This window comes from Sitophilus oryzae, unplaced genomic scaffold, assembly GCF_002938485.1.
Source record: "Sitophilus oryzae breed Bouriz unplaced genomic scaffold, Soryzae_2.0 scaffold_1494_pilon_pilon, whole genome shotgun sequence".
Lineage (NCBI taxonomy): Eukaryota > Metazoa > Arthropoda > Insecta > Coleoptera > Curculionidae > Sitophilus > Sitophilus oryzae.
The window spans coordinates 3,667,612-3,686,122 of record NW_022146163.1 but is presented as its reverse complement, the minus strand read 5'-3'; the positions used below and the strand labels follow the sequence as shown (position 1 = coordinate 3,686,122).

At 33.2% G+C, this 18,511-nt stretch overlaps 1 protein-coding gene across 1 annotated transcript in view; it reads left to right on the top strand.

Annotated features, from left to right (window-relative positions):
• Positions 1 to 1,697: 1,697 nt before the first annotated feature.
• Positions 1,698 to 18,511, top strand: part of LOC115877516 (protein 60A) — a 31,163-nt gene continuing 14,349 nt past the window's right edge. Inside the window, exons 1-4 of the mRNA XM_030893727.1 lie at positions 1,698 to 2,133; positions 13,888 to 14,097; positions 16,435 to 16,618; positions 18,226 to 18,377. Coding sequence (XP_030749587.1) covers positions 1,950 to 2,133; positions 13,888 to 14,097; positions 16,435 to 16,618; positions 18,226 to 18,377 — 730 coding nt within the window. The 5' untranslated portion in view covers positions 1,698 to 1,949. The remainder of the gene's footprint in view (positions 2,134 to 13,887; positions 14,098 to 16,434; positions 16,619 to 18,225; positions 18,378 to 18,511) is intronic.

The following is an 18,511-nucleotide window of genomic DNA, read 5'->3' as shown; positions in this document are numbered from 1 at the left end:
TTTTTGACGCGTAAAAAATACTTTTTTACGTGTAACAAATAGTTTTTTACACGTAAAAAATATTTTTTTTTTGCGTAAGAAAGGTTTTCTACCAGAAACAAGTTTTTGACGCGTAAAAAAATAATTTTTTACGTGTAACAAATAGTTTTATACGCGTAAAAAATAGATTTTAACCAGTAACAAATAGTTTTATACGCGTAAAAAATAGTTTTCTACCAGTAACAAATAGTTTTATACGCGTGAAAAATAGTTTTTTACGTGTTACAGTTTTATTCGCGTAAAATAATAACTATAGTTTTTTACGTGTAACAAATGTTTTTTTACACGTAATAATTTGATTCGCTTTTACAAAATTTGTATTAAAATATCAATATTTTTGATAAACACGTGGACTGCTCACAAATATACGTCGCGTCACTACGTATTTCTAAGCCGTTAACACGTTTCGTTACAACGTGCTCGTGTGTCAGGGCCGACTCACTAGCTCGTATGTCACGGCCTTAAATTTTTACTCCCAGAGCGCGTAAGAAAGTTTCACTCTAAAAAGTTTCATAAACCATGTCGTAAAATTGCGTTAGCAACTATAGTAATATTTACTATTCTACTATATAATTATAATAATTATTTATTACATTATATTATAATTATAACAAGTAACCCCAACACTACAACATAAAAAAACTATACACTACACATATAAACTAAAATTCGTAAAATAAATGGTAAATAATAATTATTATTTTTACACACACCACTGGCACTAGCAGTAGATTGTGTTTGTTTACGAATATATGCCCCGGCCCGTCCACAATTCAAACCCAGCATCTTTTATCTTCGTCTCTTCAACGCTAACGGCGCCGATCTCGCCTATCTCTTTCTCACAGGATTGATTGTTGGACGGGCCGGGAATCCACGAGCTTGCGACGTTACTAATTGACATCTTGATAGAAACTGTAGACCAAATACGTTTAAATAAAATATACGACGGCCTCCCCATAAGAGCAATAAGAGGATTTACGTCGCAGTATTGAAGGAGGACAGAAAATCGAGTCGAATGTTCAAGACATAGGTTCATCCTTGTTTAGTCAAACCTCCTACAAACCAAGGATAGACTTATGTAGGAAATGCATTGAAATTCTATAGCCATCCTTCAATATCGGGACAGGAATTTAAGCGGTACCCTCCATATACTTTATTTTAAACGTATTTGCTGTAGACCTGCCGCGTCTTTTGCGTGTTTTTAATGGACACAAATCGAAAAAAGCGCTTAAAACGGTAAAATCGCAAAAATCGCTTGAGACGCAAAAAACGCAAAACGCTAAAAACGCTTTCTGTGTGGCCGTGGGCTTAGGCAGATTTCTAAAATATAATATATATTTCCTTCGGCCAAATACTCGCTTTACCCCTGAGAGCGACCCGAACAATACAGCGTAATAGACTCTTAAGTATATTTGGGGAGCCTAGGCGGATATTTTAGGATTAGTCAAGCGCGAAAGAATAATATAAGGGGAGAAACCTTGCATCCTGTTAAGTAGTATCGCTTTTGTAAGATATTTGTTGACTTGTCGAGATATATCATTGTAACACCTTTCAAATTATGAGAAAACCCTCACGAGCCGCTACTGTCACTGCTTCTTGCGCTTACCGTATTACAGGTGCATTAAGTAAGTACCTGACCATCAACCAACGGAAGGTGGGGCGACGGCAACAAACACACACAGACCTGGCTCTCCTCCGGACCGGTTTCTACTTTTCTACGACAGACTTGGTTTCGCCGCTGCCGAGACCGGTACCGCCTAGATCTGAGCAGTTCCATTGGCATGTCCTGCGAACTAAAGTACTCTCTCGCAATTAAAAAATACCGAGACGTCGGCGCGCGTGTGGGCGGCGTTCCAATCGACTTATTCCGTTGTTTACAAAAAAGCGCGTACTAGTTAGTGCGGAAAAACATGCGGCTGGTGGTACCTTTGGTGGTGGCCGCGGTCCTCTTGGTCTTGGAGCTGTCGGAGGTGTCCTGCGGGGCACCCAAGGCCGCCATTTACGTGGACAACGGCCGCGGACAGACGGCGATTGATAGGATGATGTCCACGGACGAGAAAAGGGAAATAGAATTGGAATTTTTGAATTTGTTGGGTGAGTTTTGAAGAAAGATTCGGTAATTTTGTGTAGGGGAAATTCGGGCTTTAAAGTCCTGCAACTATTTTAAAACTACTACTAAACTCTAACATCTAAGAAGAGTACGAAACGATTTTTCTCTACGAAAAAATTGACATGGTTGTTTAGATTATTAATAAGATGAGAAGGCCACTGACTGTAACGAATAATAGTTATTTTTTATATAAGACGATAAAATGGTATTTTATCGTCGACCGAAAAGATTAATTCACGAGCGATGAAATCGCGAGTGAATTAATTTCGGTAGACGATAATGCAATTTTATCGTCGTGTATAAAACAATATTTTTTTCCATAGCGAATTACGGTTTAAAAATTATTATTTCAAGGAATTTATTACGAGTAGAAAAAATAAGATTGTGCTGGGTTGGCGTTGGTGTCTATGTAAATTGACAAATAAATAAAGCTGCCTCTTTAGTTGTCAGTTTTGAGTCAATATTTTTTAATTCTCTTTCGTGTCGATTGCTGATTGGAATTAGAGCCACAAATGGCTCAAAACGAAATAAGTAAATTACCAACAGATATTCAGGCTGAGGCGACAAACGCCATATCCAAACTACTTCCATTTAAATCCCGAATAACTTAAAAAGAATACAACAATTTTCAAAAATGGAAAATGTATATCAGCAAACCTTAATATTACTACGGCACTTTTAATAATAACAATTGAAAATAACTGATACACCACAAATTCCATAAACAGTTTGTTGGTATGATTCTGTGACTTGTATTGACAAATTTGGGCGCTGATTCATACCAATTTTGTTGTTATAACCTTACCAACAAAGATTCAGTTAAATTAAAGTAATCTATAAGGGTTGATTTTCCTAATTATTATTTCGTAGATATGGAAAATACTCCACTGTGCGCCGGCGGTCTTTTTCGTTTGCGGCACTTTGTCGATAAATATCAAAGGATTATCGCGACAATGGCAATTTTTGATCCAATTATTTATGTGTTTTGTTTTTGAAGAAATACGCGCCAAAAATTTTGGATGCCCAGTTTGGTGTAGCAAAGCGCCTACAAACCAGGGATAATTATGCCGCCGCCGTGGCGCCTATTTTTCTTCGGCGCACTAGGCTATAACCCTTTATAACCTAGTTAGCCTATTGGGTAATCCGCTTCTGACAGATATTCAGGCTGAGGCGACAAACGTCATATCCAAACTACTTCCATTTAAATCCCGAATAATTTACAAAAAGGAATACAAAAATTTTCAAAAATGGAAGCAATTAAAAAACGTGCGAGAAGTAATAAAGTTTTTAACCTATCCTCGCTGTTAAAGTATCATTTAATCTACCCTTAGGTTAAAGTACTATTTTATCTACAATTTTTGATAGATATATCTTTGTTGTTGATCTTTGATATTTCAAAAGAACCGGGAATTTCCGGTTCTGAACCCCAGTTACCATATTATCAAGAAATTATGTGTTTTAATTAAAAACTAAAAAAAATTCCAGATTTTTTTTCAGAAAAAAAAACTTGCGCAGTAAAATCCTCATATTTCTGGGGCCAAAATATACTACCCCTAAAAATATTTTCACTTATTTAAGACCCACCCTGTATAGGGCGATTCACGGTTATGGTACGTTATAGCGTTTCCGGAACCGGAGTTGTTTTTCAGAACCGGTAATTTCGGTACCATGCCTCTAAGGAACCAGCCGGCATTTCCAGTTTTTTTTGGTACTTTCGGTACTAGAAAATTTTTGTCAGTTCGTTAAACAGGCTGTGAAAAGTAAAATCGATAAAAAATTGAGGTGTAAATGAAAATAATATCAAATTTATAAGTGGTAATCAGTCATGAGAAAATTAACCTGAACACAAACATGATCACAAATGACTCTGAAGAAAAACTCAAAGTACAATTTTTTGAATTATTACTACAACTAATAGCAGCACACAGTGAGGCACTCATTTTCAATCCGAGGGACGCAACGCTCGAACCTCGGCCGACGGACGGAACTCAACTGAAACGCTCTGCAATCTGCCGATATTCGACAGATTGTAAAAACTGGCAGAAAATATTTGGGACAGTGCGACTACTCTTTTTCTTCTATTCTTTTACTATGATTTAAGTAAGAACAATCTTCGGATTGTCACGACAATCTTCAGATTATCACGGGGTTTGTAACATTGTCTCCTCAACCTCAGTATATTGAAGCTAAGAAACAACAGCGAATGCAGATTCTGTGAGGAAAATGGGGAAACAACCGAACATATCATCACTGAATGCGCCGAGACGACAACCATTCGTGCCATAAATTTTGGTGCGGCTGATGTCGGAGATGGAGAGCTGACCTCTATGAAGTCGTCTCAGATACTGGCTTTTGTCTACAAACATTTGTCAATAAGAATATCATAGCATCAGCATTTAAGCCTTCTTAACACATTTAACTAAGGCATATTAAAATATAATTTATTTAATTAGTTAATTAGTATCACCCTCTTAATATTTGCGTGATAATTAGTATCCTTAATTGCGTGATTAATAATGTAATAGATACGGGTTGACTCGAAACACTGTCAAAAAAATGCAAGGTAATCGTTGATTGAAAGAACTGGGTTGTTAACAAATACTTATTTCTTCAGTCAAACGGTATAATAAATTGATCTTTTTAGGAAATATTTTATCTGCCTTATGTGACATAAGATATATTAAAATTCTTGTTGACAGGTAAACAAGTTCATTAAAAGTACATTTGTGTTAAGAACCATTTAATAATTAACCGTTTTTGAATCAAAAAGCACATTAGATAAAATATTGTCAAGGTGCGTGGCGACATCTTTTAGGGGAACAAACGACCGCTAAAGCGAGATAAGAATGGCGTGCCATCTCTTGGATGCTGTGGGAAAATCCCGGACGTAGTAATGGAAATTACTAGAAGGGAAAAGAATTCTGGAATGGAAATTGCCAGAATATCCCCTAGGATATTTAAAGTGGGAATCACTCGAAAGAGTCAGTCAGTTTCACAAAACATCCCCCTTTAGAATTTTTTCTTTAATGGAACGGCTATAAACCAGGGTTGGAAAAAATCATGATTTTTTTAAAAAAATCAAAAAAATTAGATTTTTTTCTACTATTATTCTATTCTTCGGAATTAGTCTTAAGTCGAGAATGAAATTAGTATTATCTAATGTCAAAGTGTAAAGTACTTACTGCAAATCAAAATATCGGTAAGAATTTGGAAACATACCAACGTTTCAAAAAAAAATATAAAACAACATATTTTCTGACAACGATTAGAGATTTTCGGAAATGAAGATATAGCTCTATATCAGAAGAACCTAGTTCTGCACTAGTCTGCGAATGATATGTATTCGAACAGCGAATTTTTGTCATTTATACATAAATTTTAAAATAAATCCCTGCGTTTAGCGGTCTTATGGATTCACACGAAATTACTTCAAAAATCGGTTCAACATTTAAATTGATGAATATGTATTTTTATATAGTTTTATAAAATTTACAATTATTTTTTGATTTATTATCTGTTATATCTGTTATAGAAATATTTTTTATAGTTTTCTAGGACACATTTTTATAACTTAGCTGTATATATTTTTATTACTTAACTATACAGTTATTTTTTGATTTATTATAAAGTTTCAATAAAATTAATTTTTTGATTTAAATCACATGATAAAAATTAAAAAATCACTTGATTTAAATCATTTGATTTAAATCATGCCAACCCTGCTATAAACGGAAGTAAAAGACTAACCGTGCGCACAAACACTAGAGGCGCCACCGGTCATCAAATGGTGTAAAAATTGCGAAAATTTAATCATCTTCTCTCTCTAATCAAAAATTTAATCATGTATCTCTTTTGACACAAAGGGTCGCGCTTAACTTTTTTAATTTTAATTCAATTTTCATTGTTTTCAAACTACCTATATTATTAGATTTTGTTTTATTTTGTGATTGTATAAATGTTTTCTTAGTATAAACTTGCATTGTATTAATTTAAATTATATTACATACATATTTAAAATTAAAATATTATAACATATGTCAGTTGCCGTGTAAGATCATTCTTGATCATTCTTGATAACGGAAGATAAATGTCAGATAAATGTCAGAGATAAAAATATTAAAATTCACAAGTTGTAATAATTCTTAATTAGACAATTCCAGGGGTGGATGGGCCATATGGGAAACCGGGAAAATCCCCGGTGGGCCGGTGGGAAGATGGGTCGGTAGGCCGGTCCAGATCAGAGCTCAAAAAAAATTGGCTTAACAAAAATTAAATGGCTAATCTTCTAACTAAAGTTACGTTAGATTCTTAGTGACTGCCTGACTAATTAATCAATTTGCATCAATATAATCGTCAGTTGCTTTTAAACATAAACAACAATTTGTAAAATAACTATTGTTAGATGTCTTCCTCTGAGACACTTTTAATTTTAATAAACATCTGTTGTTTGTTGTTCCGTTTCAATTGTTTCATTATACAAGGTGAGTCTATAAAGTGCACCTTATTTTTGTACTGCTTTGTGCAAATATTTTCAGGGCTGGTAGATCTCAATAAAAGAAACAATATATTCTCTTTACAGTGTTTCAAATAAGTCCAAAATAACCGAGTTATTAAAGTTTGGAAATTAAAAAAAAATTGATTAATTTTTTAAAAAAATTGAGAGCTACCGGAATTTTTCTTATTTGCATCTCTTTTAGTCCCGTAATGTCAAAGATTAAGACCGAAGATTAAGAAACTACACCGTGGGAAAATTTGCTGTGAACTTTTCGTTCTAAAAAGTTTTCTAAAATATACAGGAAAAAAAAAGAAAATGCACAATTTTCAACATTTTTTTTTGTGAAATAACTTCACAGACGTGTTCCTGGGGTCGAAATATACCACCTCTGAAAATATTTGCACTTTTTTAAGACTCACCCTGTATAGTTTTACCACTATTCTTTTATTAATAACTAATAAAGACTCGGGTGTACAACAGATAAAAGAGTAAATATCATTAGGTAAATCTAAATAGTCTCGATCTAAAGTGTATACTAAGAATGCGGTAGCGTAGCTTGACAACTGGGGGCCTCGGTGCAATACTTTTCGAGTTCATCTGAGTAAAAAGCGAATTTGACGCGAACTCTGCGGTTGACAGAAAATACATAAAGATGGCTATCTCTATGCTTGGTTTGAATTGGGGACGGACTAAAAGTCAAGTCTAAGAACTAAAAGTCAAGTCTATATTGTTGTTTTAAATGTTGCTAAAATAAATTTACTAAAAATTAGTGAGACAGCAGAGAAGAATTAAATAACGTTTAAACTAGATTAGATAATAAAATATAAATATGTCTCGAAAATCCAAATATTCAATAATTACGGACCGTAACATAGCATCTACCTCAGAACACATTTATATCCACTGCCTAGGTATTCTTCGTTTGAGTCATGGTATTATCATACAAGATGCCAAATGTAGAAAAACTTACATGTTGAGAATTATACCAAAAATTAAAACAGGTATACACGACGAGGCTGCTTGCTGTACCAGAAAAGAGAGAATTTCTTTCTATATTGTGTGTAAGAAAGTATATACTTGAAAAGCTAAAAATAATGTATTTCACAGAGGATTGGGTCAGCTGGACAGAATAAATCAGGAAGTCTTAAAGTTTCTCAAAATCGTAGCCTATTCAAGATCAAATTACCGTTATCAATAATGTAAATAAAACAGGAGAACCCTGTGAAACTGACTATTTTGTAGTAAAAATTCAGATGACCGCCCCTTTGATATTGAACTTTATAAAAAAAACAAAGAGGCAAAAGAGTTTTTTTACCCGAGCAAAAATCACCCTTACTTATATATTAATAAATAAAATATATTTCTTCTTTATGGTCATTTTGTCTTTGTGGATTTGGGGCGGTTGCCTGTTATTCCCACTTGTGTCTAGCCCTAGCAGGCAACTGTTAAGCCCGACCAATCACGTTAGAGTTTTTGACAAACACAAATGAATTAACACACTCCAAATATCCACGCTAACCAACCTGATTGGTCAAGCTCAGGGCCCAGTCACTCTTATGGAGCATTAAATTACAAATTGACGATTCGGCCCACTATAGATGGTGCTAATTTACGTCGTGTATATATGGTTGCAGAACAGTTCATCGTGTATGTATGGTTGCTTCAAACGTTACGTTTGGCTCGGTCTTTAAATTCATAATATAAATTTTGCGATTGATTTCCCTCTTCCGTCCACACTGTACTTCAAATACTCCTTTATTTATGGTTCAAACTATATTTAAGCTGCCTATATTTTGTTTTCAATACAAAATGTATTTCTCGTGCTTTTTATTGTATTCCGACTCCAACTTTTTCATATTATATTATTCAAAGATAGCCATATTTCTTAGTGCTTCTTGAATTATACAACTGTGATGAACTGCAACGAGATGAATTTTCAAAGTATAAGCAGCCTGTAGGATAAATTTTACATATACATTGTAGCAGGCTGAATTCATAATTTATTACCACAAAGATATAATTCTAGTAAAGGGATCTGGTGGTGTAGGGGATATGGCTCTCGTCTAGTATACTAATATTACGAAGGTTTTTTAAGAGTTTTTTCCTCCGATTCTACGGATCTGATTTAAGTAACCAACATATTTATTAAAATAAAACACGTCGGCATTGCCTCTATACTCCCAATGCATGTGTGAGCAAAAGCGGAACATGCAGTCCTCGCCCGGTCAATAAAAGAGCTACCTAGGGCAAACATCGGCCCCCCTGTTCACAGGGTTCGCTTAGGTGGTTGAGTGCTTCGTCAGAAGAACAACATACCATCTTATCATGTTATTTTATTTATTGTATATATTGTATATAGCACCTTTTTATTGTATTTAAGGAGACATTCTCAATAAATGCTTTGAAACTTGAAACTTGCTCTCGTCTAGTAACACGAAGGTAGCCGGTTCGAGTCGTGCCGCAGACACAACTTTTTTATTTAATAAATAAATTATTTTGACCTTGAAGCCCTGAGCCGCACTCGGCCCGCTATAGATGGCAGCAAAAATTTTGTTCGCTTTTTTATTACATTGACTGATCGTTCTGTAGTTATTCTGTGGTCAAGCTTAATAGTTGACTGCTAGGACTAGACACTTCTGTTATTCCCGGGCCGGTTTCCACTTCCCCATCCACCCCTGGACAATTCTATTATATTTTATATTATTTCAAAAACAAAAACATAGGTAATGGTACAGCGCAATTTTGATATGCAGGTTCAAAACAAAAAGTGCTGTTATATTTCGTCGCATGGCAATTTTTTTTGTAAGGTTGAGAACCAACCTCAAAGAATTGAACCAGGTTCCGCCACTGTTATGAACCTATTTAAAGTTTAAGATTTCTAAAGTAGTGTTTGTTTACTAAATTTGTTTCATTTGGTTTGGTTAGGCCAGACTTACATACAAAGATCTTACATAAATGGTTTTAATAGACCTTGTTAAACCCCAGCAAGAATTTTATGTTTCCGCTATACGTTAATTTCTTTAGTTGTTAATTTAATTTAGTTTTTGACACATGCTTTTTCTAGATTATGACACAAATTAACATAATATATAATATGTTAATTTAATTACATTACGGTTAATCCCGTTTATACTTTTCCAAATTTCCATACCGTTTTCGAGAAAATTAAAAAAACATGAAAATATGTTTGTTTTTTTTTGTATTTTAAATAAAGTTTGTGTTTTTTTAACATTTTAAAACAGCAAAAACTATGACGTCAATTAAAATTCTATCAATAATAATCAGTCAAAAAATGAAATCGAAATGATATTACCATTTACCATAGAAAAGCCTTTTGATTTTTAGAATTAAAATTCAACAATATTTTCAAGTTTCTTTTTAATTTTCTCTAAAATTTGGAAAAGTATAAACGGGATTAACCATTTTAGAACCATCAAAATTTTTATGAAGAATGTATTTTTCTCAAAATGTCAATAATAAAAAAGTTTTTCCTCTTTTAAAAACAATCGGCGGACATACTGTATAGTTTTGTTATATGTTAATTAACATAATATTATGTTAATTTGTGATTATGATATAGGAATTGCGTTTTTTCGAAAATATAAACGTTTATACATGATAATACTGTGAAAATTTTTCTACCAAATCCCGATGCAATAAATAGTGAACTTTTGCGCATATCAACATTCAAAAATAGACTTTTATAAATAAACAAAAAGAAAGTTTCGATGGAGAATTCGACTTAAAGCAACGAGACCGATTTAGCACGTTTACTTTAATTAAGTCACGAGACTATAACACCAGTGAATGAAGTATTTTGAAATCAGAAACTGTTATTTACAAACCGCAACTATTATTATTATTTATACAGGCTGAGTTTTAAATAACTGCAAATATTTTCAGGGCTGGTAGATCTCGATAAAGGAAACATTTTTTTCTCTTTACCGTTTTTCAAAGTCCAAAATAACCTTTTCTGGATTTTCTTTCTTGTAAATATAATCTACTATCTATGTTGTCATATTATCAAGAAATTATGTTTTTTTTAACTAAAAACTAAAAAAAAATCCAAATCTTCAAAAAAAATGTTTCATAAAATACGAAAAAAACTCATAATCGTGTTTTTGGGGTCGAAATATACTACCTCTAAAAGTATTTGCATTTATTTAAGATTCACCCTGTATATTTACAGAAGTCTCCCGTTTTAGGCGGGGGTTACAATAATACTTTCAGCCTTTTAAAAAAAACTATTAAAAATACATATCCCGAAATCAAAACTATACTAAGTATTTATACTACCGTATGATCGAATAAAAACGGCGTCAGCGATGGCTATGAAATGAAGATCGCTGTCATTTCATAATATGTAAAATTATATGGGAAATGTCATCGATCGTCATTTCCAAGCCAACTGAACGCCATTTTTCTTCGATCATACGGTACTATAGTTGGTTATAAATATCGTAATAATAAACCATAAAGGGTGTTCAAAAATCTATGCCAAACTTTCTAAAATATAAATAATTTTTCTTCGTTTTTTTTAGGGTTCCGTACCCAAAGCGTAAAAACGGGAACCCTATTACTAAGACTTCGCTGTCCGTCCGTCCGTCTGTCACAAAGGTCTATCTTATGAACCGTTATACCTAGACAGTTGAAATTTTTACAGATAATGTATCTATGTTGCCGCTATAAGAACAAATACTAAAAACAGAATTAAATAAATGTTTATAGATAAAAAAGTACTTTCACTAAACATTATCTTTTAAGTAAGAATTTTACATAGAATCTTTCAAGTCCTCGGTGGCCGCATGGTTAAAGCGTTAGGACTAGAGATGGGCAAAAGTAACCGGTTTTTTGAATAACCGGTATTTTCCTCTAAAATAACCGGTTATTTAAAGGTAGTTTTTTTTCACCAGTTAACCTAATAACCTTGCATTACGTTCAATAACCTATAGCCGGTTATTTTTTAAAAAATCGTACTTGTTTAAAACTAGTAACAATTAAATATTAGCTGTTTGAATCGTAAATTTCGAAGAAGCGAACGGCACGGATCTTCCAGATATTACGACGATAACGGGAGATCCCGCTCCCGCTCCCAAAACGAAAATATATGACATCAAACATCAAATGTCAAAATTAAATCAGGCATCAGGCGAACCCTGATGATAATAATCAGAACAACGGCCAAATGGCCCTGACAGGTCAGGCCGTAAAACAAAGTACTAATGGCATAGACTACTACTAGCCACCAGCTAGCCAAGTGATACGAACCTAACTTCAAATAGATTCTCTAAATTCTATATTTAAATTTTAACCGACTTTAACGGATTTTCAACGGTTCTTCAAAAGTCTTCCATGGTTTCGCCCAGTTTCACCCACGTTTCACCGTAAATATATTTTATTTGTAGTTTGAAGTCTCTCTTGAAGCTTAGACTAAAGAATACAAAATTGAAGTTCAAGTAATGAATGAAGATAATCTTTCATTATCTATTCATTCAGTCTCCTTATTTTTCTTTGGTATTTGATTAAAATAACTTGGTTGTAGATTGTAGAACTTGTGAGTTGTGTGGTTTATTTGAACGTTAAGTAATTACTAGTTTTAATATCATATCCATGTCTACTCACAAAAGTGACGTTAGCATTTTTATTTAAATTCATTTTGTACATATACATACTTACATTGCTACAGCATCTATTTAATCGTGCGATTTAACTAAGTTTATTATCTAAATTTGAAGTAAACCTATGGAGTGTAGAGGTATAGAAACCTATAGAAAAACTAAATATTTAGTTTTGCTAGGTTAGGTTATTTGAATAACCGGTTAAGTTGTGTCGGTTAATTTTGTCAAGTTATTATTTTTTAAAGATAATTCCGGTTAACCTATAACCGGTTTTTTACCAATAACCGCCCATCTCTAGTCGAAGTGCCACTCGGCCAGCGAATTGATTTGGAATGTAGCTTTAGGACTTTACGCTGCTATGACGTTGGAGCCAGTGGCGTAACAACAGACTCACGGGCATACTCACGGGCCTGTGTGCAAAAATTTTACCGGGCCCCCTATTACACCTACATATTTCAATACTTACATATACTAATCTGAATAATATGCACTCATATTTTAGGTTAGAAATAACATTATCAAATAAATTTTTATATAATGCTATTTATTGTTGCAACACAGAATATGTAATCCAAAACATATAAAATATTAAATAAATAAAAAAATAATACAAACAAAACAAAAAAGAACAACAAAACTAACTAAATTAAAATAAACAATGTAAATAGGAGCATAAACATTTCCTTGCTTTAGCATGGGCGAAAGTTGACACTATACAATATTACCAATGTCTATTGTACGAGCAACTTCATTTTCTATTGAAATAATTGCCAAAGCTGATAACCGTTTTTCGCCCATAGTATTTCTTCAATAATTTTTGACAAGCTTTAATTTGGAAAAAGATCTTTCAGCCGAGGCCATATAGAAACAGGTATGGTGAGAAAAATATGACACGTTGTTAAAATCTCGCTGAAACTAGAAGACAATGAAATGTTTTTAATTAAAATAAATTCAGTGAGTTCAAAAATGCAATTGATTTCATATAAATTATTTCGGAAACATTGCCTGAAGGAGAGTAATTGAGAAGAAATCGTATAGGCAATATCATCGGGGTATTAAAGGTATAGAACCTGACCCATTATTTCATATATATATATATATATATATATATATATATATATATATATATATATATATATATATATATATATATATATATATATATATATATATATATATATATATTATAATAAAGTTTATAATAATATAGTGTCTAATGTTGTATAGATAATGAATGGTACGGAACCCTTCGTGCGCGAGTCCCACTCGCACTTGACCATTTTTTTTAAATGGAACCGCTAAAAATTTTAAAACGCTTTAAATTTAAAACTATATAGCTTTTTATACCGACAGACTTAATTTACGAACATGCCTTTCTTACGAACGCTTACATCTTCATACTGATGTCACCCGACAAGATGAGTTTGGTATTCAGTTTCCAAATTTGATTTATCACACAAATATTAAAGAAATTTTAGGGATGATCTCTTAACAATAATTATTGTTAAATGTTCCTAACAAGAAAACTGACTGAATATAGCGCCATATAATTTTCAGTAGTTTTATTTGAATTTCTCCTTTTTTACCTAAATTTACACCACTTGACCCTATTGTGTTCTTTACAGGACTGCCCAATAGGCCGAGAAAAATAAACAAAGCCACGGTAAAGAAGTCTGCACCGAAGTTTCTGTTGGACATCTACCAGTCCCTTTTAGATGAAGACGAGGACGACGATGAGCATACCAGGAGGAAAAGAAGCGCCGAGTTGGGATTTAGCGGCGAGGAGCAACAGAAAATCGACCAGAGCGATGTCATTATGACATTAGAAAGCATAAGTAAGTAAATATTAAATAGCTTCTACACTATGCAGAGAACTCTTCGAAACAGGCCAAGGTTGCGTTTCGTCGCCCAACTTTGTCGCATTTTGATTTATTTCCAGTTTTCTTGACCCACCTCGGTTTGCCTCGACCTACCTTCGATTCTTAAAAGCGCCTGAAAACTACTCGTGAGGAGGGCGTGAGGGGATATTTTTTGGCGTTTCCTGGTTGCCTCATTTAATTTTGTTTCGTGTTAGGCTATTTCCAAAACGTGGCTGTATCTGTACCCGAGGCAAAGGATTTTTTTTCATAAATCTCAGTGAAATAAGTAAACCTAGACGTTTCTAAAATAGCTGTTGTTACGATGATATTTCGTTAATTACATCTCGTAATGTACTCGCTTTATGTTGATATATATATTCCACATGGTATATTGTATGTATAAAATCCTTAAGTGACTGACATACTGATTAATCACGATCCTGCTCAAACTACTTAACGTAAGAAGCTCAATTTTGGCATACAGGTTGATTCTAGGGTGTAGAGGTTCGATAAGAAGGGGTTTTTTGAAACTCGAATTCTAATCGAAGCTTTTATTTCTGAAGTTTACTATTCCTCTTCTAAAGTTTGATTATTAACTGTTTTTCGTAAAATAATTAAGATAAAGGATAAAGTGTTTGTTTACTTTTTTGAAAGAGGTTTAAGATTTGTTTTTTTGTTCTTATAGAAGTTTTTATTTTTTTAATCTAAATTTTTATCACAATAATGTGTTCTATAATTAATATATAATAAATACTTTTTTGTTTAATTTACCTAATATTGTTTTTACATTCTGTATTTTTCTTTCAAGTTCATATTCGCAAAATATTCAAAGATATTTGCGAATGCGAATGCGAATATCATAAATCAAACGAATATTCGCGAATGCGAATATTCGTTACATCACTAGGTTTGGTTTGGATTTTTCGAAACTCGAATTCTAAGGGGGTGAAACTATCCCTCAAATATTAAAATATTTTTTATTTAAAAACCGGTGAGTTTTTCGGAAAAACTCTTAAACACGTATATTTTATTTTGTTGTTTTACATATTTTAAGAATTTTAAAATATAATAATATAATTTATACAGAGTCTTTCATAAAATATGACCATTGAGTAATCACGATTCTGCTTAAACTGCTTGACGTTTAAAGCTGATTTTTGGCAAACGGATTGACTGTGGGGTGTAGAGGTTCGATAAGAAGGGGTTTCTCGAATCTCAAATTCCAAGAGGGTGAAAACGTCCTTCAAATATTACAATATTTGTTATTTAAAAAACGGTTAGTCTTTCGGGAAAACGCTTGGACAAGCATAATTTATTTGGTTTTTTACATATTTTGAAATTTTTTAAAAAATCATACAGGGTGTTCCAAAAAGTTGGGTAATTTCTTAACCACGATTCTGCTTAAACGGCTTGACGTAAAAAGCTTATTTTTGGCAAACGGATTTTTCGAAAGTCAAATTCCAACAAGATGAAACTACCCCTCAAATATTACCAAGTTATATAATAATATGGCCATATTGCTTTTTTCTCATGCTGACATAAATGTGAGAAAATTTTATCCAGTTTGTATGTTAATGGAAATTCTTGCTTTGCTTTATCATCACCATTAAAAATGATTAATTCGACGCGAACGAAGTCGCTGGTACACGCTAGTTATTAAATAAAATATTAAGGATTGTACGATTTTATTTTAATTTAGAGTCATAACTTTCAGTTGTTCAATAATGTTAAATTTAAATTTTAAATTAATAAAACAATTTTCTTTAAAACAAGGGTTTTTATTTCTATCACGATACATTATTACATGTATTATGGCCTCTAAAAAAAAGTAGGAAGTTGGGAAAATTGCTTGTCCTCCCCCCAAAAAAAGTTCTAGCGTCACCACTGTTTACGCGGCCTTAATTGATTAATATATCAGTAATATTTTTGTTCAGAGGTTGTTTTTTTAACATTTCTTGGGCTTTATTTATGCATATGCAGTCCGATATCAAACCTTATCTTGGACCATCTGCAAATCGCAGGTGGTTCAAGTTTTCGGCTTTTATATTTATACCTAATTCGTTGCATTTAATCTCTGTTTGCACCTCAATTTGCACATATATCGGAGATCGGAGCAAATACTGAATAATTTTGAAGAGATGGTGTCGCCTTGGTAAACGCCTTTTTCTATGTGGAGATTTGTTAGTATCTTCATGAATCCTAACACAAGTAGCAGCGTTATCAAATATGTGTTAGGTAATATGTGTTATAATTGTGAATTAGGTACAATTATTACAAAAAATTAGCATGCACCATTTATTGATTTTCTTTCAGATCATCATGTGGACAGTGTCAGACACGAGAGAGGCAAAAGACTGTGGTTTGACGTTTCTGAACTTCCGGTCGCAGAAGACATTGTCGGCGCCGAACTCAGAATCTACCAGAACCAATCCCTTTCAAGACATAGAGGCGGAAATTACACAGTTACAGCTTACCAACTTACTGACAGTACTGAAGGGTATGTATGAAATGTATTTATTTACTCATTACAGATTTTTGCCATCGAAACCAAGGAAACTAGTAGCTTTACTCCTTGTCAAATCTTTTGTTCTTTTTCATTTTATATGACCGTGTTGTCGCGTCCCGTGACCACTGACGTAGCTGTATAGTCGTAGTCTATAACTAGGCAAAGTATAGTCGTGGCACTCTCCATAGTTTCACAGAGATGTATTTAGGAAAACATGAGTTCACAATAAAATAAATTGATCGTCGAGTAAACATTTGCTTGAAAACAGAATATTTCCACATTTCGTGTAATTAACAATCGTTCTTCTGTATCTGAAAATCTTCTGATGGGAAGAAATGCGGAAAAAATATATAATGGCATATATTATTATCTATTTCAAAGATTTTCTACAACTTTTTTTTAATTTAAAACAAGTTTAATTTTAACATTAATGTGTTTGTTTTGTAGTAATATATTGGTTAGGTGATTTTCATTGGATAACTAATACATTGAACACAACACATTGTGCTAAATAATAAAATAACACTTCAATAATTGCTAATAAACGTTACAAAAATTTCAAAAGCGAAAAGAAGCAAGAACAATGAGAAATAGCATCATTACTTTCTCACGTAATAAAAAAATATTTTTTTAGTTATAGTTACCGGGTCCCGAAGGTACCGAAAGAACCGGGAATTCATAATTTCGAGTCCCGGTTCTTTGATATCTCAAAAGAACCGGGAATTTCCGGTTCTGAACCCTAGTTACCATATTATCAAGAAATAATGTTTTTTAACTATAAACTAAAAAAATTGCGCAGAAAAATCCTCATATTTCTGGAGCTAAAATATACTACCCCTAAAAATATTTGCACTCATTTAAGACTCACCCTGTATAGGGCGATTCACGGTTATGGTACGTTATAGCGTTTCCGTAACCGGAACTGTTTTTCGGAAGCGGTAATTTCGGTACCATGTCTCTAAGGAATCGGGATTTCCATTTTTTTTTCGGTACTTTCGGTACTAGCAAATTTTTGTTCAATGATGGTGCAGTTCGTTAAACAGCAAGCAAGAGATGGTTGTCAAAAGTAAAATCGATAAAAAATTGAGGTTTAAATGAAAATAACATCAAATTATTAAGTAGTAATCAGTCATGAGGAAATTAACCTGAACACAAACATTATCTCAAATGACTCTCCAGAAAAACTCAAAGCAATTTTTTTTGAATTATTACTACATCTAATAGCAACACACAGTAAGGCACTCATTTTGTGTCAATGTGCTGGGACGCCGTCTCTGTGCTGGGACGCAACGCTCGAACCTCGCAGGTCAATAGACGAAACTCAACTGAAACGCTCTGCAATCTGCCGATATTCGACAGATTGTAAAAACTGGCACAGAATATTTGGGAGAGTGCAACTACTCTTTTCCTTCTACTATGTCGAAACTCTCCCAGAAATATTTGGTTTGGTTTGGTTTGATTTTTTTTAAATGAGCAAGTATAAGAACTTATGTATGAGCCAGCCAGCTAGGATGGGACACTTCACTGGTTAGTCCCACCGTGGTTACCCCCATATTTATTTCAACTCCACTAAGTAATTTGGTTTTGTTTATTTTCAGAGAGAACGAATTGGAATACATATCAGAAGTAGAAACTTCGTTTGATTTCACAGGCTGGTTAGGGGTCAACGTTACCAGATGTTTGGCTAGTTGGGTGGCTTTTCCGAACTCAAATCGAGGAATTTATTTGTCAGTACATCAAGCAGATAAAAGTGAGTTGAAAAAAATTTTCATTAGAAACATAACATACCGGGTGACTCTCAAAAGTTGCTCACCTAAGGCTCACCCCTTTTTTAATTTATCTGATAAAAAACGAGATTTGGTCTGTTAGTATATGGCATAAATT